Source organism: Triticum urartu, chromosome 5A (assembly GCF_056163025.1).
Source record: "Triticum urartu cultivar PI428250 chromosome 5A, HENAU_Tu73, whole genome shotgun sequence".
Taxonomy (NCBI): domain Eukaryota; kingdom Viridiplantae; phylum Streptophyta; class Magnoliopsida; order Poales; family Poaceae; genus Triticum; species Triticum urartu.
This window is the reverse complement of record NC_141877.1, coordinates 360,853,514-360,879,772: the sequence shown is the minus strand read 5'-3', so window position 1 is coordinate 360,879,772 and position 26,259 is coordinate 360,853,514. Positions and strand designations below refer to the sequence as shown.

General features: G+C 44.0%; 1 protein-coding gene across 1 annotated transcript; it reads right to left on the bottom strand.

Moving 5' to 3' along the window:
- Positions 1-761: 761 nt before the first annotated feature.
- On the bottom strand, positions 762-3,484 carry LOC125556006 (uncharacterized). Its single transcript, XM_048718810.2, has 2 exons — positions 2,120-3,484; positions 762-1,086 (listed from the first exon to the last, which is right to left on the bottom strand). The coding sequence occupies exon 1, from the start codon at positions 3,412-3,414 to the stop codon at positions 2,125-2,127; it is 1,290 nt and encodes a 429-aa protein (XP_048574767.1). The 5' UTR covers positions 3,415-3,484; the 3' UTR covers positions 762-1,086; positions 2,120-2,124.
- Positions 3,485-26,259: the final 22,775 nt, after the last annotated feature.

Here is a 26,259-nt window from a genome sequence, read left to right as displayed (position 1 = left end):
AAATTTTGTGTTTTTTCAAATAACTTTTTGAAAATTATAATTCATGATTTTTTTAAAACTCATGAACTTTTTAAAATTTAAATTCATGAACTTTTTTAAAAATTCCAACTTTTTTCAAAACTATGATCTTTTTCAGGACCAAACATTCACGAACTTTTATTCAAATCCCGAACTTCTCTAAAATTTATGAACATTTTTCAAATCCACAAATTTGGGAACATTTATTCAATTCTGTGAACTTTTTCAAATTCCTTTTTTTCCTTAATTCGTGGTTTTGTTTTCAAATATGTAAACGTTTTTCATCTCACAATTGTTTTTAAAAGTACTATGAAAAACCGGCTAGGCTTTTTCATAGGGGACCAACTGCATAAAAAAACAAAAAAATAACTAGTAGCTTTTTTTTAGAGAATGAAAAAACAAACCATCTGGCGAAGGGAAGCACGCCAGGCGCGAAGGGAGCGAACGGGCAAAGCGGGCGAGCCAGCTGGCGCAACCGGCGCTGTATAGGCGCTACCTTTCTATTTTCCTACCCAAGTGGTTTACAGTCTGAACATTGTGTGGATCCCAATTGTCTGCAAGCGATGGCTGAATGCGATAAAGAATCAAGCAAGGTGTGTGTAAACTAGCACTACCATCCAAATTCAAGATGTTCAACTATCGCTAGATACACAAAACAAAGCTACTCCCTCCGTTCCAAATTATTCGTCGTGGTTTTAGTTCAAATTTGGAACAGAGCGAGTACTAATTTGACAATCACAAACTCACAATGGCCAAACCCACAAATTACCAAGGCAAGACAGAACAATAGGAAAGTCAAAACTCAATCAATATTACTGAATAGACTAAAGCAAGGGATTGTCCAAAACAAGCATAATTTAATTTAACAGTACGCCTTGCTGAATATCATCGGATCCAAATGATGCTTGGATAGCATAGCATCAAAAGATTGCTTAAATGGCCTCATACAGGCCAAGATAATCAGAGCTTCCCCGAGAGAGATGGCACACAATGAGGAAGTGATGACCTGCGTATCAAGAGCTGACTTCAAAATAGGATGCGCCAGTTCCTTTACAAGTCACCACACGGCTTGAATCATAGAAATGACAGAAGTATCAGCTACCAAATTTGCACTGAAATAAGCCGATATAATTGTACCAGCATACAAGATAAGCAAGTAGTAAAAAAATCAAACTGACTCCTAACCAGAACATTAGGCTCATGTCTATGCTGTTTACCGTTTAGAATTCTATCAAAGAGCTGTCAGAAAGATTGCTCCAATTCAGACCATTTGACAGTTATGGTAGTATGAAAAGAAAGCTAAATAAGTGGGCTATCTTCTAGGCTAAAAGTCCCTAAACAAAACCAAAACTATGAATTGGTTTCATACAGAGAGGAGTACAAAGTACTTAACCAATAATCACATAGCGAATGGCGCATATCTAATCATAAGAATGTTACAATATCCATTATAGTTTTTGATCTTCTAAATGACCAATTACTAGAAAATACACAAGCAGTATTGTACCATTACCAGTTATAAAGATAAAAGAATATAAAGGTGACATCAGAAGTTAAAGTGATGCACTTAATGTTAACAATAAGGACCAGCTCCCAACCCAGTAGCACAAGACAAGTTTCTAAGAGAAAACAAGCATTAAGGTACAAACTAATGATGATTTCAGAGGTATATAATTCATAGACATAAGCTAAAAGATCCGTTCTTAAACCTGCGACAAGCCTACGGAACATGCTCAATAAAACTTCCAGCATAAAAACAGCCTGCATTTGGGTACTATAAAGGTAACCTAAAAGATATTTTATAACGAATCAAAACGAGCAAGGAAATCAGAGATACAGGGCGGTTTAAAATGTAAACCTAATGTACAAAATGCAATGTAAAAATAAACATTACTTCCTCTGTATCCTACCTATCTTGCAAGAAGAACTGCCTATAACCTTACATGGATACACTTGTGCCTCCAAAGCCACTGCACTTGACTTACTCATGGTATTATGCACATGGAACAAACTACTGCAAGCAAACACATGACAAAAACACTGATCCGAGTGTGCAAAAGAGCGAGCAACATCGCTGGACAAAAATGGCGACAGGGTTTACCGAAGTCAGTCCTCTGGAGCGAGGAACGTGGGCGGCCATGCCAGGGAGTAGGCGAAGACGGGGTGCGCATAGTCCTTGCCGCTTCTCGTCGGCAGGCGCTCCATCTTGCCGGTGTGGAGATCGTAGGTGTAGCGCCCAAATCCCCAGGTCTTGATGAACACCTTCCCTGTGCGACCGGCGTCCATGTCGGTGGGCCAGATGCAATGGGTCCTGAGCATCCGGTTGCTGGGCATGCCAGGAATCATGTCGCACAGCGCGCTCAAGTCCACGATCCTCCTCTCCAGAAGCCAACCGTTGTCGCTCGACATGCCCTCCCCGCGCACCCAGAGATGCAGCTGCTGCTGGCCGTCCGTGACCAAGCAAAGCCGCCCATCCGGCGTCTCCCCGACGCGGTACTTGCACACAGCCAGCGCGTCGATTCGCAGCGCGCGCGGCGCCGGCAGGTAGGAGAACCTGAGCGTGACAGGGTCCAGCACCAGCACGCGCTCGGAGTTGCAGATGGGCCAGTATATCTTCCCGGCGGCGTGCACGCAGCGTCCTTCGAACAGCCAGGGGTCGAAATCGACCACGACATCCTCGTCCCGCGGGAGCGCGCGCCAGCTGCAGTCGCCGTTGTCGACGGACGCGACCCAGGCGCGAGGGTGGTCGCCGTCGATGGCGAAGCAGACAAACTCGAAGCAGAGCTTGCTCTGGTGAGCGCGGGAGAGCAGCGCGGAGCCGATGTAGTACCTCGAGCTGCGCCAGCGGCGGTCATCGGGCACCGTGTCGCGGCGCGGGGGCGGGAGGAGCGTGCGGCGGCGGGTGGCCGGGTCGAGGACGAGGAAGCGGGGGATGACCTTCTTGGGAAGGGGGTCGGACGGCTCGCAAAGCAGGAGGCCTTGGTGCGAGTCGTAGAGGTAGAAGCGGAAGGCTTCCGGAGCGAAGTCGAGGGAGAGGCGCGGGGAGGAGGCGTCGAGGGGAGCGAACACGGCGGGGGTGTCGGGATCCTTGGTTTCCTCCAGCGGGAACGGGGGATTGACTTCGGTTGGGTGGAAGAAGTGGCCGATGAGAGGAGGGGCGCGAGGGAGGCAGCTGGCGGCCAGGCGGCGCCAGCGGTGGCAGGCGAGGGCGGCACGGAGGAGGTCGGCGAGGCAGAGACGGCGGAGAATGCTGAAGATGTCGAACTCGGCGAGCACTTCGATCGAGACGTCCGGCGCCGTAGCCTGTGGCTCCACCGGCGGCAGGGGAGGAACCGTGGTGGAGGAAGGTGGGTCTCTTTTGGTTCTGGTCTTCTTCCCTTCGCTCTTCCGTGCCATTGCTGGAGCTGCAGGAGGTTTCGGGAGAGGGGACCGGACGGCGGACGAGCTAGCACGCGGGGCAGTGTTTGGCAAGACGGGTCACACGTAGGCGCCGATTTCGCTCCACTTTCAACGCAAATTGGCACACTTTACAGTCCATTTTCAACGTAAAATGGCCCACTACCGAATTTCGGTCCTATTCGACGTGCTTGGACACAAATTTAACATAAACTTATTTTAATCACATAGTTCATCACAAAAAATCAAACAAATCAAACAATTCAACAAATAGTTCAATACAAATTATATAGTTTAACAAATAAAAACTCATATTTCATCACACGTCGAGCTAGTCGTTGTCCTTGAGCCTCCATAGCTCCACCACATCCTGTTGCAGTTGTTGATGCACCCGTTGTTGGGGAATGTAGCATGCAATTTCAAAAGTCTGTAAATACATCAAGCTATCATTTTATGCTATCTAGAAATTCTGTATTATTTCCAATCGATAATATGTCATCCACATATAATATTAGAAATGATATAGAGCTCCCACTCACTTTCTTGTAAATACAGACTTCTCCAATGTATAAAATCATATGCTTTGGTCACACTATCAAAGCATATATTTCAACTCCAAGAAGCTTGCATCAGTCCATAAATGGATTGCTGGAGCTTGCACACTTTGTTAGCACATTTAGATTCGACAAAACCTTCTGGTTGCATCATATACAACTCTTCTTTAAGATATCCATTAAGAAATGTAATTTTTACATCCATTTGCCAAATTTCATAGTCATAAAATGCGGCAATTGCTAACATGATACGGACAGATTTAAGCATCGCTACTGGTGAGAAGGTCTCATCGTAGTCAACTCCTTGAACTTGACGAAAACCTTTCGCAACAAGTCAAGCTTTGTAAACAGAAACATTACCGTCAACGTAAGTCTTTTTCTTGAAAATCCATTTATTCTCTATGGCTTGCCGATCATCAGGCAAGTCAACCAAAGTCCACACTTTGTTCTCATACATGGATCCCATCTCAGATTTCATGGCCTCAAGCCATTTCGCGGAATATGGGCTCATCATCGCTTACTCATAGTTCGTAGGTTCATCATGGTCAAGTAACATGACCTCCAGAATAGGATTATCGTACCACTCTGGTGCGGACCGTACTCTAGTTGACCTACGAGGTTCGGTAGTCACTTGATCTGAAGTTTCATGACCACCATCATTAGCTTCCTCACTAATTGGTGTAGGGATCACTAGAACTGATTTCTGTGATGAACTACTTTCCAATTCGGGAGAAGGTACAATTACCTCATCAAGTTCTACATTCGTCCACTCACTTCTTTCGAGAGAAACTCCTTCTCTAGAAAGGATCCATTCTTAGCAACGAATATCTTGCCTTCAGATCTGTGATAGAAGGTGTACCCAACAGTCTCCTTTGGGTATCCTATGAAGACACATTTCTCCTATTTGGGTTCGAACTTATCAGGTTGAAGTTTCTTCACATAAACATCGCAGCCCCAAACTTTAAGAAACGACAACTTGGGTTTCTTGCCAAACCACAGTTCATAAGGTGTCGTCTCAACGGATTTAGATGGTGCCCTATTTAATGTGAATGCAACTGTCTCTCAAGCATAACCCCAAAAAGATAGCGGTAAATCAGCGAGAGACATCATAGATCGCACCATATCTAGTAAAGTACGATTACGACGTTCGGACACACCATTACATTATGGTGTTCCAGGTGGCATGAGTTACGAAACTATTCCGCATTGTTTCAAATGAAGTCCAAACTCATAACTCAAATATTCACCTCCACGATCAGATCACAGAAACTTGATTTTCTTGTTACGATGATTCTCCACTTCACTCTGAAATTCTTTAAACTTTTCAAATGTTTCAGACTTATGTTTCATTAAGTAGATATACACATATCTGCTCAAATCATCTGTGAATATTAGAAAATAACGATACCCGCCGCGAGTCTCAACACTCATCGGACCGCATACATCAGTATGTATTATTTTCAATAAGTCTGTGGCTCGCTCCATTATTCCGGAGAACAGAGTCTTAGTCATCTTGCCCATGAGGCATGATTCGTAAGTATCAAGTGATTCCAAAAGTCCATCAGCATAGAGTTTCTTCATGCGCTTTACACCAATATGACCTAAACGGCAGTGCCACAAATAAGTTGCACTATCATTGTTAACTTTTGTAAGGGCATTTCCCTACTTTGTGTTTTGGGTGATGATGACAACCCTTTGTTGGTCTAATCTTGTGCTAAGTGCTTCAGGTTCTCGGTGGTTAGGCTTTTATTGGATAGCTATTCTCTCTGGAAGAAAAAGATCGAAGACGGAGTTTTTCTTCGCTTTTTATCTCTTTGGTCGTAGGGAACCCGTACTATCAAGAGGGAATCCACATTGGAAAGAGTTGGGGAAATCTTTTCACGTACACTTTCCTCTCCCCTCTATTGCCTTCCTTAGTTGTGAGAGAGAGCTCTTCCCTTCTTATCCTACTGCTTACTGTGGCTTCCCAGCGGTTGTACCGCGGTTGTACCGCTGGTTCTTGACGCTTACCAGTTTTGTTCGAGCGGTTGTACCGCTGGTTCTTGACGCTTACCAGTTTTGTTCGAGCGGTTGTACCGCTGCTTCCGGGCGGTGGTACCGCCAACATGCTCGGCAATGACTAGGGCGGTTGTTCCGGCCAAGTACCGCCCAAGTACCGGTCAGACTTCTGTTTTTGATGCGGTACTCAGACGGTGGTGGCCCGGTTGGTCCGGTCGTACCAGTACCACCGATGCCCGGAGCGGTTCTACCGCTCAGGACTTAGCCATCCCGAGCGCTCAAGGCCAAGCGGTTGCACCGGTCCTGTACCGCTCGACTACCGCACTCAGGGGTGACTCCCTATTGTTTCTATGCGGTAGTTGAGCGGTGGCTGGGCGGTTGGTCCGGTTGTTCTCTTAAATCGGTACTACCGCCTGGTCGTCGGGTTGTCCAGCCTGGTAGGGTTCTGCACGTAAACTGTGAGTCCCGGTTGTACCGGGACAAGGAGCGGTTGTACTGCTGTAGTACAGAAAACGCAGTAACGGTTGGATTTTTAGGGTTGCTATATAAGGGTGCTTCTTCCACCTACCTTTGACCTCTCTCACTCCCCATTAATGCTACTCAAGCTCTCTTGCCTGATCTCTCTCTCTAGCCACTCAAACTTGTTGAATTGTTAGGGATTGAAGGAGGAGACCTAGATCTACACTTCCACCAAAGGATATTTGCTTCCCCCATACTTTCTTGTGTGGATTTTGTTACTCTTGGGTGTTTGAGCATCCTAGATGGTTGAGGTCACCTCGGAGCCACATTCCATTGTGGTGAAGCTCCGCGGTTTCGTTGGGAGCCTCCAATTAAGTTGTGGAGAGAGCCCCAACCTTATTTGTAAAGGTCTGGTTGCCGCCTCTAAGGGCACCAACAGTGGAATCACGTCATCTCGCATTGCGTGAGGGCGTGAGGAGAATACGGTGGCCCTAGTGGCTTCTTGGGGAGCATTGTGCCTCCACACCGCTCCAACGGAGATGTACTTCCCCTCAAAAGGAAGGAACTTCGGTAACACATCCTTATCTTCACCGGCTCCACTCTTGGTTATCTCGTCCTTTTACTTGTGCAAGCTTATTTGTGTTATATACCTTGCTTGCTTGTGTGCTTGTTGTTGTTGCATCATATAGGTTGCCCAACTAGTTGCATATCTAGACAACCTACTTTGATGCAAAGTTTAATTTGGTAAAGAAAAGCTAAAAATTGTTAGTTGCCTATTCACCCCCCTCTAGTCAACTATATCGATCCTTTCAATTGGTATCAGAGCCTCGTCTCTTTACTAAGGACTTTGCCGTCTGAAGAGTATGGTTGACACCATAGACGGTGTGGAGGAGCACTCCGGTGTGAATCCGATCTCGTCTACGGGCGATGGGGAAACCGCGGTCTCTCGTGAGGAATTCAATGTGGCCTTGGAAACATTGAAAACTTCCATGACGACCGAGGTAGAAAGCATGTTTAATAAATTCATAGAAGGGCTTAAACTATCCACCGCACCTTTGAAAGTGGGTGATCCCATTAACAAGGTGACAGATGTTAACTCCGACAAGAGGGATGCTATTAGTGAAAAAGCTCCTTCGTCTAGTGGTAAGAATGGCACCGGCGTCTTTGCCCATGTGGAACCTCCACTTGTGTATGGTGGACCGATTCCCTCTACTCATTTGAATCATGTCGGTCCTCCCCCTAAGATTGTGAAAAATGAGGACTTTGATTCTTGGGTTTATCGCTTTAAGCGTTACTTAAATCATGTGAATACTAATCTTTGGAGAATCATTGAAGAAGGTTTCTATCCACATGACCGAAGCAACTTCACTCCAAGAGAAGCCGCGGATAATCAATTCAATGAGAATGCTCTCTTCATCGTCCAAGATGCAATTCCACCCGAAGATCTTCCTCACCTCCAGCCCTACGCCATAGCCAAAGATGCATGGCACCAAGTTGTTTCTCTCTACCGGGGAAGCGCAAGCATTCAACGCTCCAACTATGAAGTGGTGCAAGATGAAGCCGATGAGTTTGCTATGAAGGAAGATGAAGAACCTCGTGAGCTTTATCGAAGAGTAACCAAACTCGCGGTTTCACTCTGAGATCATGGAAGCAAGGACACGGACGATAATTGGATCAAGCACAAATTCCTCAAGGCAATGATGCCTTACCACAAGGCTATGTCCTCCGTCATTCGTCAAAGGCCGGACTTCCACACCTTGTCCTCAAGTGAAGTGTTGGATGAGTTTGTGGCTATGAGCATCTTGGACAAGACCGCCAATAATGCGGTGCTTCACTCTCAAAGGGCAAAGAAGCCCAACCTTGCATTGAAGGCCAAGGTTTGTGTTGAAGAAGAAGATGAAGAAGAAGAAGAAGAAGAGGAAGAAGAGGAAAGCAACTCCGAAGATACAAAGTATGCCTATCATGAACACATGTCACTTGCTTCAAGGCAATTTTGGAGCAAGAAAAACTCAAGGCCAAACTTCAACAAGAACAAATCAAGTGGCACGAAGAGCAAGCAACGTGTGAGGACTTGCTATAATTGTGGCAATGTGAGCCATTTTGTTGCGGAGTGCCCGTATGAGAAGAGGGAAGACAATGGTGGCAAGCTCATCCGAAAGGACAAAGCCAAGTCTTTTCCAAACAAGAGCAACTTCACCAAGAAGACCCCTCACAAGGCGTTCGTGGTTCAATAAGAGTACCATGAGGATGATGATGATGATGAAGATGGTGAGTCGGGTGCCATAGCCTCCGTTGCCATTGCAACAACTCCACGAGTGTCTCTCTTCAACTCACCCAATGAGAACATCACCGCCAAGTGCCTCATGGCTAAAGCCACCAACAAGGTAACCCCCAACATCAAAACTACCATCATTAATAATCCTTCCTTGACGGATTGCATTGATGAATATGAGGGATCTAGTGTGGAGGAAAATGAGTTTGAGTCTTTTATGGGTAAACTCAAGGGTAAATCCAAGAAGCATTTCGTTGCTCTCTTGGGATAACTTAGTGAAGCCAATGACATGATCGAGGCTCACGAAGATACTATCTCCAAGATGGAGGGGCATAGTCGTGACTATGCCGATGAGATTTCGGATCTTTCCAATGCTCTCGAGGAAGAGCGTGGTCTTCGTTTGGCTCTTGATGACCCACAAGTATAGAGGATCTATCATAGCCCTTTTCGATAAGTAAGACTGTCGAACCCAACGAGGAGCAGAAGGAAATGATAAGTGGTTTTCAGCAAGGTATTCTCTGCAAGCACTGAAATTATAGGTAACAGATAGTTTTGTGATAAGATAATTTGTAACGAGCAACAAGTAACAAAAGTAAATAAAGTGCAGCAAGGTGGCCCAATCCTTTTTGTAGCAAAGGACAAGCCTGGACAAATTCTTATATAGAGAAAAGTGCTCCCGAGGACACATGGGAATTATCGTCAAGCTAGGTTTCATCATGTTCATATGATTCGCGTTCGGTACTTTGATAATCTGATATGTGGGTGGACCGGTGCTTGGGTGCTGTCCTTACTTGGACAAGCATCCCACTTATGATTAACCTCTATTGCAAGTATCTGCAACTACAACAAAAGTATTAAGGTAAACCTAACCATAGCATGAAACATATGGATCCAAATCATCCCCTTACGAAGCAACGCATAAACTAGGGTTTAAGCTTCTGTCACTCTAGCAACCCATCATCTACTTATTACTTCCCAATGCCTTCCTCTAGGCCCAAATAATGGTTAAGTGTCGTGTAGTCGACGTTCACATAACACCACTAGAGGAGAGACAACATACATCTCATCAAAATATCGAACGAATACCAAATTCACATGACTACTAATAGCAAGACTTCTCCCATGTCCTCAGGAACAAACGTAACCACTCACAAAGCATATTCATGTTCATAATCATAGGGGTATTAATGTGCATATAGGATCTGAACATATGATCTTCCACCAAGTAAACCAACTAGCATCAACTACAAGGAGTAACCAACACTACTAGCAACCCACAGGTACCAATCCCATACTTAGAGACAAGAATTGGAAACAAGAGATGAACTAGGGTTTGAGAGGAGATGGTGCTGGTGAAGATGTTGATGGAGATTGGCCCCCTCCCGATGAGAGGAGCGTTGGTGATGATGATGGCGATGATTTCCCCCTCCCGGAGGGAAGTGTCCCCGGCAGAACAGCTCCGTCGGAGCCCTAGATTGGTTCCGCCAAGGTTCCGCCTCGTGGCAGCGGAGTCTCGTCCCGAAAGCTTGCTTATGATTTTTTCCTCAATGAAAGACTCCATATAGCAGAAGATGGGCATCGGAGGGCCACCAGGGGGCCCATGGGGCAGGGGGCGCGCCCCCACCCTCGTGGCCGGGGTGTGGCCCCCTCTGGAACTTCTTGCACTCAGTATTTTTTATATATTTTGAAAATGACTACCGTGAAGTTTCAGGACTTTTGGAGCTCTGCAGAATAGGTCTCTAATATTTGCTCCTTTTCCAGCCCAGAATCCCAGCTGCCGGCATTCTCCCTCTTTATGTAAACTTTGTAAAATAAGAGAGAATAGGCATAAGTATTGCGACATAATGTGTAATAACAGCCCATAATGCAATACATATCGATATAAAAGCATGATGCAAAATGGACGTATCAACTCCCCTGAGCTTAGACCTCGCTTGTCCTCAAGCGAAAGCCGAAATCGAAAAATATGTCCACATGTTTAGAGATAGAGGTGTCGATAAAAATAAAATACAGACATGAGGGCATCATGATCATTCTTAGAACATCAACTTATATAACTCTTGTCATATGATCTCTTATGGAAGAGTAACAATTCAATCACAATTTAAAGTATGAATCATAAACTTCATTGAAAACTAACAAACTATAATCTCAGTCATTGAAGTAATTGCAATTTATCATAACATAGGAAAGAGTCAATATAAGAGCTTTTCAACAATTCCACATACTCAACCATATTTTAGTCTTTCACAATTGCTAACACTCACGCAATACTTATGGGTATGGAGTTTTAATCGGACACAGAGAAAGATAGGGGCTTATAGTTTTGCCTCCCAACGTTTTACCTCAAGGGTAATGGCAACAATAATAGTTCATGAAAACTCACATCCAATTAGCCATATATACCAGGATCTTTCCAACATATTGTGCTTGCCAAAAGATAAAATGTAAAAAGGAAAGGTGAGGATCACCATGACTCTTATGTAAGGTAGGAGATAAAAGTAAAAGATAGCCCCTTCGCAAAGGGAAGCAGAGGTTGTCATGCGCTTTTATGGTTGTATGCACAAAATCTTAATGCGAAAGAACGTCACTTTATATTGCCACTTGTGATATGGACCTTTATTATGCAGTCCGTCGCTTTTATTTCTTCCGTATCACACGATCGTATAAAGCTTATTTTCTCTCACACTAATAAGTCATACATATTTAGAGGGCAATTTTTATTGCTTGCACCGATGACAACTTACTTGAGGGATCTTACTCAATCCATAGGTAGGTATGGTGGACTCTCAAGGCAAAACTGGTTTAAGGGTGTTTGGAAGCACAAGTAGTATCTCTACTTGGTGCAAGGAATTTGGCTAGCAAGAGGGGGAAAGGCAAGCTCAATCATGTTGGATGATCCATGACAATATAATTTATCTCAGATGTAAGAAAACATAACCCATTATGTTGTCTTCCTTGTCCAACGCCAACTCTTTAGCATGTCATATTTTAATGAGTGCTCACAATCATAAAAGATGTCCAAGATAGTGTATTTATATGTGAATACCTCTCTTTCTTTATTACTTCCTATTAATTGCAACGATGAACAAAACTATGTTTGTCAACTCTCAACAACTTTTATTCATCATACTCTTTCTATGTGAGCTCATTACTCTCCATAAGATCCATATGATCTCTTTGTTTCTTTTTATTTCTTTCTCTTTTCTTTTATTCACTCAAGATTATGGAAAAATAATCAAGCCCTTGACTCAACACTAATCTTTATTATATATAGCTCACAGACTCGATTACATAGAAGGATCATAAAGCAAAACTCACAACTAGATCATACTAAAACTTTATGCTACTAGATCAAGATATTACCAAAAGGATCAAAGTAAGAAAACGGTAAAGATAGAAGTGATGGTGATACGATATCGGGGCACTCCCCCAAGCTTGGCATTTGCCAAGGGGAGTGCCCATACCCAAGTGATTATATCTCTTTTGTTGGTGAAGAAGATGGTGGTGATGATGGATAGTCGCACATCGAGCGTAGGAGGTCTTCTAACTTGCGGATAATGCCTTTGAGTGCCATGATATGCTCCTTCAACAAAATATTTTCACGTGTGAGATACTTATTTTGTATACGAGCTAACTCAATCATCTTGAAAGCTTCGATCTCAATTGGGGTAAGAAGATTGTGATCAAGTTGAAGGATGTCTTCTGTTGCCGGAACTTGGTCCTCCGTGGTCTTCTTGATCCCTTTATCCTTGTTGATCTCCATGGGTTCTTCTCTCTTCAGCTCTATCTTCATTAGCCAAGCATCGTTGCCCTCATTGTTGGAGGAGGAGGGAGATGACATGATGCTTGGCTTTGACAACCCTGGCAGAAAATAGCTCGAAACAAGAACAGGAGATTTTTGCATGATACGGGAGTCAAAACCTCCGGGAGATTATATAATGAATTTTTACCGACCAAAATATGTATCGTGCAAGAAAACAGAGTCCGGAGAGCGCACGAGGTGCCCACGAGGTAGGGGGCGCGCCCTCCACCCTCATGGAGCCCTCGTGTCCTTTCTGGACTGCTTCTTATTTTTCTATTTTTCTAAATATTCCAAAATGGAGAAAAATTGACATTAGAACTGTTTTGGAGTCGGTTTACTTACCGTATCACATACCTATTCCTTTTCGGAGTCTGAAACGTTCCGGAAAGTGTCCCTTATGTATTCCTCCGGGGTTACGGTTTCAATAATATTGGTTTCAACGTTTATAGGATTACCTGAGATATAATGTTTGATTCTTTGATCGTTCACCACCTTCGGATTTGTGCCTTCGAAGTTGTTGATTTTTATGGCACTGGAACAATAGACCTCCTCGATAACGTAAGGACCTTCCCATTTAGAGAGAAGCTTTCCTGCAAAAAATCTTAAACGAGAGTTGTATAGCAATACATAATCACCTACATTAAACTCACGCTTTTGTATTATTTTGTCATGCCATCTTTTAACCTTTTCTTTAAACAATTTGGCATTCTCATAGGCTTGGGTTCTCCATTCATCAAGTGAGCTAATGTCAAATAACCTTTTCTCACCGGCAAGTTTGAAATCATAATTGAGCTCTTTAATAGCCCAATAAGCCTTATGTTCTAGTTCGAGAGGTAAGTGACATGCTTTTCCATAAACCATTTTATACGGAGACATACCCATAGGATTTTTATATGCAGTTCTATAGGCCCATAATGCATCATCAAGTTTCTTGGACCAATTCTTTCTAGATCTATTAACAGTCTTTTGCAAAATTAATTTAAGTTCTCTATTACTCAATTCTACTTGACCACTAGACTGTAGGTGATAAGGAGATGCAATTCTATGATTAACATCATACTTAGCAAGCATTTTACGGAAAGCAACATGAATAAAATGTGAACCACCATCAGTCATTAAATATCTAGGGACTCCAAACCTCGTAAAAATAACTTCTTTAAGCATCTTAATAGAGGTGTTATGATCAGCACTATTAGTTGGAATAGCTTCTACCCACTTAGTAACGTAATCAACAACAACTAAAACATGTGTATATCCATTAGAGGCAGGAAACGGTCCCATATAATCAAAGCCCCAAACATCAAATGGTTCAATAACAAGTGAATAATTCCTAGGCATTTCTTGACGTCTACTAATATTACCAATTCTTTGACATTCATCACAAGATAAGACAAACTTACGGGCATCCTTGAAGAGAGTAGGCCAATAAAAACCGGATTGCAATACCTTATGTGCAGTTCTATCTCCAGCGTGGTGTCCTCCATAAGCTTCGGAGTGACACTTGCATAGGATCTGTTTCTGTTCATGCTCAGGTACACAATGTCTAATAACACCATCTACTCCTTCTTTATAAAGATGTGGGTCATCCCAAAAGTAATGTCGTAAATCATAGAAAAACTTTTTTTTGCTGGTATGTGAAACGAGGTGGTATAAACTTAGCAACAATGTAATTAGCATAATCAACATACCATGGAGCAGTGTGAGAAGCATTTATGACATTTAATTGTTCATCAGGAAAGCTATAATCAATAGGTAGTGGGTCATCAAGAACATTTTCTAACCTAGATAATTTGTCTACAACGGGGTTCTCAGCTCCCTTTCTATCAATAATATGCAGATCATATTCTTGTAGGAGGAGAACCCATCTAATAATTCTAGGTTTAGCATCTTTCTTTTCCATAAGATATTTGATAGCAGCATGATCTGTGTGAATAGTTACTTTAGAATCAACAATATAAGGTCCAAACTTATCACAAGCAAATACAACTGTTAAGAATTCTTTTTCAGTTGTAGCATAATTTCTCTGGGCATTGTCTAGAGTTTTACTAGCATATTGAATAACATTTAATTTATTATAAACTCTTTACCCTAGAACAACACCTACAGCATAATCACTAGCATCACACATAATTTCAAAAGGTAAATTCCAATCAGGTGGCTGAACAATAGGTGCAGAGATTAATGCTTTCTTAAGTATTTCAAAGGCTTCTACACAATCATCATCAAAGACGAACGGTATATCCTTTTGTAATAAATTAGTCAGAGGCCAAGAAATTTTGGAGAAGTCCTTAATGAACCTCCTATAAAAACCGGCATGACCAAGGAAACTTCTTATACCTTTAATGTCCTTGGGACACGACATCTTTTCAATAGCATCAACTTTAGCTTTATCAACTTCAATGCCTCTTTCAGAAATTTTGTGCCCCAAGACAATACCTTCATTAACCATAAAGTGGCATTTCTCCCAATTCAAGACAAGGTTAGTTTCTTCACATCTCTGCAAAACTTGATCAAGGTTGCTTAAGCAATCATCAAAAGAGGATCCATAAATGGAGAAATCATCCATGAATACCTCACATATCTTTTCACAAAAATCAGAAAAATGTAGCCATCATGCATCTTTGAAAGCTAGCAGGTGCATTACATAAACCAAAAGGCATACGTCTATAAGCAAAAGTACCGAAAGGGCAAGTAAAAGTGGTCTTAGATTGATCATCAGCTGACACAGGTATTTGAGAGAAACCAGAATAACCATCTAGAAAGCAAAAATGTGTATGTTTGGATAATCTTTATAGCATTTGATCAATAAAAGGTAAGGGGTAATGATATTTTTTGTAGCCTTATTTAATTTGCGGAAATCAATTACCATCCTTGATACGTCCATTTTGCATCATGCTTTTATATCGATATTTATTGCATTATGGGCTGTTATTACACATTATGTCACAATACTTATGCCTATTCTTTCTTATTTTACAAGGTTTACATAAAGAGGGAGAATGCCGGCAGCTGGGATTCTGGGCTAGAAAAGGAGCAAATATTAGAGACCTATTCTGCACAGCTCCAAAAGTCCTGAAACTTCACGGAAGATGTTTTCCAAATATATAAAAAATACTGAGAGCAAGAACTTCACCAGGGGGCCACACCCTGCCCACGAGGGTGGGGGCGCGCCCTACCCCCCTGGGCGCGCCCCCTACCTCTTGGGCCCCCTGGTGGCCCTCCGGTGGCCATCTTCTGTTATATGGAGTCTTTCGATGGGAAAAAAATCATAAGCCGTCTTCTCGGACGAAATTCCGCCGCCATGAGGCGGAACCTTGGCGGATCCAATCTAGGGCTCTGGCGGAGCTGTTCTGCCGGGGAAACTTCCCTCCCGGAGGGGGAAATCATCGCCATCGTCATCACCCACGCTCCTCTCATCGGGAGAGGGCAATCTCCATCAACATCTTCATCAACACCATCTCCTCTCAAAACCCTAGTTCATCTCTTGTATCCAATTCTTGTCTCCAAGTCCGGGATTGGTGCTAGTAGGTTGCTAGTAGTGTTAATTACTCCTTGTAGTTGATGCTAGTTGGTTTAATTGGTGGAAGATCATATGTTCAGATCCTATATATGCATATTAATACCCCTCTGATTATGAACATGTCTATGCTTTGTGAGTAGTTACTTTTGTTCCTGAGGACATGGGAGAAGTCCTGCTATTAGTAGTCATGTGAATTTGGTATTCGTTCGATATTTTGATGAGATGTATGTTGTCTCTCCTCTAGTGGCGTTATGTGAACGTCGACTACATGACACTTCACCATTATTTGGGCCTAGAGGAAGGCATTGGGAAGTAATAAGTAGGTGATGGGTTGCTAGAGTGACAGAAGCTTAAACCCTAGTTTATGCGTTGCTTCGTAAGGGGCTGATTTGGATCCATATGTTTCATGCTATGGTTAGGTTTACCTTAATACTTTTGTTGTAGTTGTGGATGCTTGCAATACAGGTTAATCATAAGTGGGATGCTTATCCAAGTAAGGGCAGGACCCAAGCACCGGTCCACCCACATACCAAATTATCAAAGTATCGAACGTGAATCATTGAACGTGATGAAACCTAGCTTGACGATATTCCCATGTGTCCTCGGGAGCGCTTTACATCATATAAGAGTTTGTCCAGGCTTGTCCTTTGCTACAAAAAGGATTGGGCCACCTTGCTGCACTTTATTTACTTTTGTTACTTGTTGCTCGTTACAAATTATCCTATCACAAAACTATCTGTTACCACTTATTTCAGTACTTGCAGAGAATACCTTGCTGGAAACCGCTTATCATTTCTTTCTGCTCCTCGTTGGGTTCGACACTTTTACTTATCGAAAGGACTACGATCGATCCCCTATACTTGTGGGTCATCAAGACTCTTTTCTGGCGCCGTTGTCGGGGAGTGAAGTGCCTTTGGTAGGTGGAATTTGGTAAGAAAAAATTTATAGTGTGCTGAAATTTACTGTCACTTGTTACTATGGAAAGTAATCCTCTGAGGGGCTTGTTCGGGGTATCTTCACCCCGACCAGTAGAGCAAAGAGTTGCTCCTCAACCTACTGAAAATGAAAATGAAAATGAAAATGCCTGCTTTGAAATTCCTTCGGGTATGATAGAAAAACTGCTAGCTAATCCTTTTTTAGGAGATCGAACAAAACATCCTGATGAGCATCTAATATATGTGGATGAAGTTTGTGGATTATTTAAGCTTGCAGGTGTACCCGGAGATGTTGTTAAGAAGAAGGTCTTCCCTTTATCTTTGAAGGGAGATGCATCGACATGGTCTAGGCTATGTGATGATATGGGGTCTTGGAATTACAAACGATTGAAATTGGAATTTCATGAGAAGTTTTATCCTATGCATCTTGTTCATCGTGATCGCAATTACATATATAATTTCTGGCCTCGCGAAGGAGAAAGCATCACTCAAGCTTGGGGGAGGCTTAAATCAATGTTATATTCATGCCCCAATCATGAGCTCTCAAGAGAAATAATTATTCAAAAAAATTATGCTCGGCTTTTTGATAACAATCGCACCATGCTTGATACTTCTTGTGCTCTCTCTGTTATGATCAAGACTATTGAATTCAAATGGGATTTATTGGAAAGAATTAAACGCAACTCTGAAGATTGGGACCTCGACAATGGTAAGGAGTCAGGTATGACACCTAGTTTTGATTGTGTTAAATCTTTTAGGGATACCGATGTTTTCTGTAAATTTAGCACTAAATATGGACTTGACTCTGAGATAGTAGCTTCTTTCTGTGAATCTTTTGCTACTTATGTTGATCTCCCCAAGGAGAAGTGGTTTAAATATCATCCTCCCATAGAAGTAAAAGTAGCTGCACCTATTAAAGTTGAAGAAAAGATTGTCACTTATAATGATCCTATTGTTCCTACTGCTTATGTTGGGAAACCACCTTTTCCTGTTAGGATAAAGGATCATGCTAAAGCTTCAACTGTGGTTTGTAAAAGCAATATTAAAACATATACACCTCCTGAGTAAGTTAAAGTTGAACCTAATATTGCTATTGTTAAAGATCTCTTGTCTGATAATATTGATGGGCATGTTATTTATTTCTGTGATGAAACTGCTAGAATTGCTAAACTCTGTGATAAAGATAAACCTAGACCTATGGTAGGCATGCCTGTTATTTCTGTTAAAATAGGAGATCATTGTTATCATGGCTTATGTGATATGGGTGCTAGTGCTAGTGCAATACATATTAGCCTTTATAAAGAAATTATGCATGATATTGCACCTGTTGAGTTAGAAGATATTGATGTCACAATTAAACTTGCCAATAGAGATACTATTTCTGTAAGGGCATATTTATCCCTAAGGTGTTTTGGTGATTGATGACAACGCGTTTGCGGACTAATCGTGTGCCTTGAGTATCCAAGACATTTCATCGCTAGGCACAAGACGGTTGGGTGCCCCTCAAAGACTATTGAAGACGACGTCTTTTCTACGTTTCTTTTTGGTGGATTTAAGTCGTAGGAAAGCCATACTATTAAGAGGGGGTCCGCGTTGGAAAGGTTTGGGTGGAATCATCATGTACATGTCTCCTTCTTGTCCCCTCCTTTTCCCTTGGAGCTTCCTCCGTTTTCTTGCCTCCCTGGTTCTGGCTGCTGAGTGGGTCGCGTTAGTACTGCTCGCAGGAAAGCGGTAGTACCGTAGGCATCAGCGGTAGTACCATGCGGTGGCGCGGTAGTACCGCAGGTGCCCATGGTAGTACCGCTCCCCTGGAGCTGCACTACCGCTGCCCACCAGGCTAGTATCGCTCCTTCGCGGTAGTAGGGGCGGATGTAATTTTTTACATCCGCACCTACCGCGGTAGTACCGCGCTATGCTGTCAGGCAGTAGTACCGCCCCTCGGCAGTACTACTGTGTCGGGTTTTTGCTTCTTCCGTTTCTTTGTGGAAGTAGGCACGGATGTTTCCTCCCCCCTGGCTAGGGGATTTCTGCCTTGCGGTAGTACCGCATGGAGGCGCGGTAGTACCACGCTTGCGGAAGTACCGCCCTCAGCTCCTGCGCGTCAGATTTGACCTTTCTGTCGCTGGGGTTGCGACAGTACTGCGGGCCAGTTCGGTAGTACCACATAGCCGTGCGGTAGTACCGCTCGGTAGCAAGCGGTAGTACCGCGCGACCCTGCGGTAGTACCGCTGGGCTGGCGCGGTAGTACAGCTGGCCACGGGCTGGTTGGTGGGTAACGGTTGGATCTTTTGTCCTACCTATTTAAGGAGTCCCCTTCTTCCTCGTTGACTTATCTCTTCCAACCCTAAGCTCCATTATTTCTCTAAGCTCCATTTTCGCCCGATCTCACTCCCTAGCCAATCAAACTTGTTGATTTGCTCGGGAGTGGTTGAGAAGGCCTCGATCCACACTTCCACCAAGAGAAATTTGATTTCCCCCACTAATCCCTTGCGGATCTTGTTACTCTTGGGTGTTTGAGCATCCTAGACGGTTGAGGTCACCGCGAAGACATAGTCCATTGTGGTGAAGCTTCGTGGTGTTGTTGGGAGCCTCCAATTGAGTTGTGGAGATTGCCCCAACCTTGTTTGTAAAGGTTCGGTCGCCGCCTCCAAGGGCACCAATAGTGGAATCACGGCATCTCGCATTGTGTGAGGGCGTGAGGAGAATATGGTGGCCCTAGTGGCTTCTTGGGGAGCATTGTGCCTCCACACCGCTCCAACGGAGACGTACTTCCTCTCAAAGGGAAGGAACTTCGGCAACACATCCTCGTCTCCACCGTCTCCACTCTTGGTTATCTCGTGCCTTTACTTGTGCAAGCTTATTTATATCATATCACTTGCTTGCTTGTGTTCCTATCCTTGTTGCATCATATAGGTTGCTCACCTAGTTGCATATCTAGACAACCTACTTTGTTGCAAAGTTTAAATTGTTAAAGAAAAGCTAAAAATTGTTAGTTGCCTATTCACCCCCCTCTAGTCAACCATATCGATCCTTTCAATTGGTATCAGAGCCTCGTCTCTTTATTAAGGACTTTACCATCCGAAGAGTATGGTTGATACCGTAGACGGCGTGGAGGAACACTCCGGTGTGAATCCGACCTCGTCTACGGGCGATGGGGGAACCTCGGTCTCTCGTGAGGAGTTCAATGTGGCCTTGGAGACATTGAAAACCTCCATGACGAACGAGGTTGAAAACATGTTTACTAAATTCCTTGAGGGGCTTAAACTATCCACGCACCATTGAAAGTGGGTGATCCCACCGACAAGGTGACGGATGCTATCTCCGACAAGGGGGAAGCTAGTAGTGAAAAGGCTCCTTCTTCTAGTGGTAAAAATGGCACCGGCATCTTTGCTCATGTGGAACCACCACTTGTTTATGGTGGACCGGTTCCTTCCACGCATTTGAATCATGCCGGCCCTCCCCCTAAGATTGTGAAAAATGAGGACTTTGATTCTTGGGTTTACCGCTTTAAACGTCATTTAAATCATGTGAACACTAACCTTTGGAGAATCATTGAAGAAGGTTTCTATCCGCATGATCCAAGCAACTTCATTCCTCGAGAAGCCGCGGATAATCAATTCAATGAGAATGCTCTCTTCATCATTCAAGATGCAACTCCACCCGAAGACCTACCTCATCTTCGGCCCTTTGCCTTGGCCAAAGACGCATGGCATTGTGTTGTCTCTCTCTACCGGGGAAGCGCAAGCATTCAACGCTCCAACTATGAAGTGGTGCAAGATGAGGCCGATGAGTTTGTAATGAAAGAAGATGAAGAACCTCATGAGCTTTATCGGAGAGTAACCAAACTCGCGGTCTCACTATGAGATCACGGGAGCAAGGACACGGATGACAATTGGATCAAGCGCAAATTCCTCAAGGCAATGATGCCCTACCACAAGGCCATGTCCTCCGTTATTCGTCAAAGACCGGACTTCCACACTTTGACCTCAAGCGAAGTGTTGGATGAGTTTGTGGCCATGAACATTTTGGACAAGACCGCCGACAATGCGGTGCTTCATTCTCAAAGGGAAAAGAAGCCCAACCTTGCATTGAAGGCCAAGCTCACCGTTTGTAGGATCGAAAGTATGTCTAGAGGGGGGTGATTAGAGTACTTGACCAAATAAAAACTTAACCTTTTCCCAATTTTAGTTCTTGGCAGATTTTAGCTATTTTAGGACAAGTCAAGCAATCATCACATAATTTAAGCAAGCATGCAAAGAGTATATAGGCAGCGGAAAGTAAAGCATGCAACTTGCAAGAATGTAAAGGGAAGGGTTTGGAGAATTCAAACGCAATTGGAGACACGGATGTTTTTCCCGTGGTTCGGATAGGTGGTGCTATCCTACATCCACGTTGATGGAGACTTCAACCCACGAAGGGTAACGGTTGCGTGAGTCCACACAGGGCTCCACCCAAGGGTAACGGTTGCGCGAGTCCACACAGGGCTCCACCCACGAAGGGTCCACGAAGAAGCAACCACCCACAAAGGGTCCACGAAGAAGCAACCACCCACAAAGGGTCCACGAAGAAGCAACCTTGTCTATCCCACCATGGCCATCGCCCACACAGGACTTGCCTCACTAGCGGTAGATCTTCACGAAGTAGGCGATCTCCTTGCCCTTACAAACTCCTTGGTTCAACTCCACAATCTTGTCGGAGGCTCCCAAGTGACACCTAGCCAATCTAGGAGACACCACTCTCCAAGAAGTAACAAATGGTGTGTAGGTAATGAACTCCTTGCTCTTGTGCTTCAAATGATAGTCTCCCCAACACTCAACTCTCTCTCACAGGATTTGGATTTGGTGGAAAGAAGGTTTGAGTGGAAAGCAACTTGGGAAGGCTAGAGATCAAGATTCATATGGTAGGAATGGAATGTCTTGGTCTCAACACATGAGTAGGTGGTTCTCTCTCAGAACATATGAGTTGGAATGGTGTGTGTGTTCTGATGGCTCTCTCATCGAATGAGAAGGAGGTGGAGGGGTATATATAGCCTCCACACAAAATCCAACCGTTACACAGTTTTCCAATCTCGGTGGGACCGAATCAATAAGCTCGGTCGGACCGAAAATGTAAACCTAGTGACCGTTAGTGATTTTCGGTGGGACTGACATGCAACTCGGTAGGACCGATATGGTTAGGGTTTGGGCATAACGTAATCTCGGTGAGACCGATTACACAAACTCGGTGAGACCGAATTTGGTAATTAGCTAACCAGAGAGTTGGTCAGGCAAACTCGGTGGGACCGATTTGCTCTTTCAGTGAGACCGAGTGGAACTCGGTGAGACCGAAAAGTTACAAAGGGGAAATACTGAGTTTATATTGCAATCTCGGTGGGACCGATTCTCTCGTTCGGTAAGACCGAAAAGTTACGAAAGGGAAACAGAGAGTTTGCAACCCCATCTCGGTGAGACCGAGATCCTTATCGGTAGAACCGAATTGCTAGGGTTTGGCAGTGGCTAATGACAAGTGAAACTCAGTGGCGCCGGATAGGAAGAATCGGTAGGACTGAGTTTGGCTTAGGGTTTAGGTCATATGTGGATATGGGAAAGTAGTTGAGGGTTTTGGAGCATATCACTAAGCACATGAAGCAAGAGGCTCATTAAGCAACACCTCATCCCTCCTTAATAGTATTGGCTTTTCCTAAAGACTCAATGTGATCTTGGATCACTAAAATATAAAATGAAGAGTCTTGAGCTTTTGAGCTTGAGCCAATCCTTTGTCCTTAGCATTTTGAGGGTTCCACTTTCACATCCATGCCATGCCAATCATTGAGCTTTCCTGAAATAATCATCTTGGAATAGCATTAGCTCAATGAGCTATATGTTGTTATGAATTACCAAAACCACCTAGGGATAGTTGCACTTTCAATCTCCCCCTTTTTGGTAATTGATGACAACATATAGATCAAAGCTTCGACAAATGATAATAAGCATGAAATATATCGTCGCTTTGAGAAGTATGTGATAAGTAAGAGCTCCCCCTAAATTTGTGCATATTTAAAATTTGCTTTGGACTGCAAATGCACAAAGAGTTAGAGTCATGGGTTACTCTTCCATGTCACATACATCTTGGTGGAGCGCTTAAAATGATAAGAATGAAATACATGCACTCATCACCAAGAATAATGAATGATCACATAAGATAGATATGATAATAGCATTAAGCAAGCATTAAGTGTAGCTTATGATCAAACACATGATCATCAATGTCTCACAAATAATGACGTAGTATCTCAAGCACTCAAAAGCAAACAAGTTCGAAAAACAACCACCAAATAAAGCAAGAGAGAAAAGCAACACACTCTCTATCGAAGCCTATGATCTATACATCTTCTCCCCCTTTGGCAACAAGTTACCAAAAAGTTCCTAGAAAATGCATAGCACTAGATCGACGCTCAGGCTTGATCTTCTGGTGGTGGTGGAGTCCGGATCACTCCAAGGACGAAGGCTTCGATAGATGCTGAAGTAGACGCTGGAGTTGGAGCTGAAGTAGATGCTGGAGCTGGTGGAATTGAGGCTGTGGCTGGTGCTGAGGTGGTGGCTCTTGTGTCAGCAACTGGCACGGCAGATGACCTCGGGCCTCTTGGTACTCTGGCAAAGGCATGAGTAGTAGTCCTGTCTCTCCTCTCCTGCATGTCCTCCTGGAGCTGCTCCACTGCAGACTGAACTTCCGTTACTTTGACATCCAAGTCATAGAACTTCTGTTCCATGATTCTCTCTAGGCTCTGCTGATTCTGAGTGAGGGTGGCCAGACTTTGCTCAATCCTCAGCGTGGATGCAATCAAGTAACCAAGTTGCTCTTGTTTGGTCTTCAAGAAGTATTCAGATGCCTCCTCTTGAGTAGGCATCTTGGTAGCTTTCTCCTTCCTCGCCTTCTCCTTCTTTGCATATGCTTGTGCAGACGATGGCTCATTCTCAGTCATCACAACTTCATTGTTCTCAAAATCTGGACGGATGGGCAAATGTTCCTTGTCCAATACATATATGCCCATGCCCATCTTGGAGTTGATGAGCTCCTGAATCTGAGGGGCATATCCGCAGCTCCTCTTCTGGTCTACTGCAGTCATCTTGATTGTTTCCACTATGAGGCTCATCACCTTGAACTTATGAGGCACATCAAACACATGTAGCAAGTTGATAGCATGGCCTCTGATCATCTTGTGATCTCCAGACTTGGGCAGTAAGGTGTGCCTTAGTATCCAATTGATCGTCGGGAGCCCTGACAGAAGGTAATGTACTGAGCCAAACTTGAAGGTATCAAGTGCTTCATTTGGGATCTCCTTGTACATATTTGACATTGAGTTGTGGTCCATCTTCTTCTTGGCATAGATATCCAAGTCATCATCTTGCTCCTCTGGGGCATTAATGATCTGTGCCCACTCAACAACTGTGGATTGGTACCTTGTACCCTCAGACATCCATGTGATCCTCCCATCTGGATAAAAGTGAGCTGTGGAGTAGAACTGCATGATGAGTTCCTCGTTCCACTTTGTGAGCTTCTGCCAAACAAAGTCAGCTACTCCACAAGCTATGAAGCTGTCTTGCACTCCAAGATAGTGCTCCTCATTGTCCTTGATGTATGTCCAATCAACCCATCGCATATCACAAACAATGGGCTTCTTATCTAGCAGCACTGTCTCATAAAAATCCTGCTGCTCCTTGGTGTGAAACCTGTAGTCCATGGCAGTCCTTCTCCTTGAAGCATACGGGTCTGCTTCTCTCCACTTTCTCAGCCCTGAATCTCTCCTGAGCTTCATGTCTTCAGCCACAGGATGAGCATCGTTGTGGTCTGGGATCTTGGGCTTTAGCTTCCTTAGGACATTTTCTTCCTCTTCTTCAGCAACAGTCTCAGGCACTGGGGCCTTGTTCTTTTCAGCTCCAGGAATGCTTCTTGTGTTCCTCTTTGGCTTTGGCTTTGGAGCTGGCTTGGCCTTGGAAGCAGCTCCCCCTGATTTTATGGCATCTCCCATTAGCTTGGGTGCCTTGGGTGCTGGTGCAGCTACTTCTTCTTCTTCTTCCTCTTCCATGATGGAAGCTTTGCCAAGCACTCTAGCCACAGTCTTCTTCACCCTTTCCTTTCTTTTCTTGCTCTCAGCTGCAACTGGCTCTATGAGCTTCTCAGTTGACATTCTGGCCTTTAACATTGGTTGCCTGCCTGCTGGTCTTTTGATTTTCAGACCTGGCTTAGTGCCTTGAGCTGGCTCAACTCTCTTGGAAGTGGCCTCTTCCTCTGCCACATAGTCCTCATCTTCGGAATCTGAAGTCCTCTTCTTCCTTTGTCTCGTGGCAGCCTTTGGCAAATTGCTAGGAGTGCTCCTGCTACCTTCATCAGATGAACTGGAGGGACTAGTGCCCTCACTCATCACCACTTGCTTCTCTGACATATTTTGGCTATCACTTTGATCAGACATGCTGCAAACTGACTGTTGACCCTGTGAATAGATTAAAGATGAGGTAGAAAGGATGAGCATCACAAAATGCAGAGATTTTTGCAAAAAGAATGATCCAAAAATTTAGTTTTAGTTTCCTACTGAAATCATCTCGGATCTACCGATTTTCAAACTCGGTGATACCGAAGCAGTTTTGGAACCTAAACTAGTGAACTCGGTAGGACCGAGTCACAGTTCGGTGGCACCGAGACTGCTAGGGTTTCACAGAGTTCCAAAATCGGTCACACCGATAAGTAATTCTCGGTCAGACCGAGTCTCACTTGTGCAATGGCATAAGCCAAATCGGTGGGACCGAGTTTTTCAACTCGGTGGGTCCGAGATGGTTTCGGCGGAAACCTAAACCTAGAATTTTCGAATCAAACCTAATCTACGGGCATTTTGACTGGATAGAAGTTTATCAAACGTGGCTAGAATCAATATGATCACAATGTGCTAGGAATCAGATTGAGGAGTAGCACAAAGATCAAGTCCATACCCTAGTTCGGCGGGGACTTGCTACGGCGGCAACGGCGGGGCAGAATTCCCGTTGACGGCGATGGAGACCAGCGACTGGAGGCGGCTGGCGGCGAGAAGATGATCCGGAGACCACGAGGGCAGAGCAGGCTATCGCGCGGGCGAAGGGGTTCGGAGAAATTTCCAAATTTTGCCCGTGACTATATATAGACCGACCCTATCGGTGTGACCGAGTGGAACAACTCGATGGCACCGAGATTCATAACTGCAAGCAGTTACTGAAACTCGGTGTGACCGAAATGTTCAAATCGGTTGCACCGAGATCGAAAACCTAGATCAACTTAATGATCTCGGTAGGACC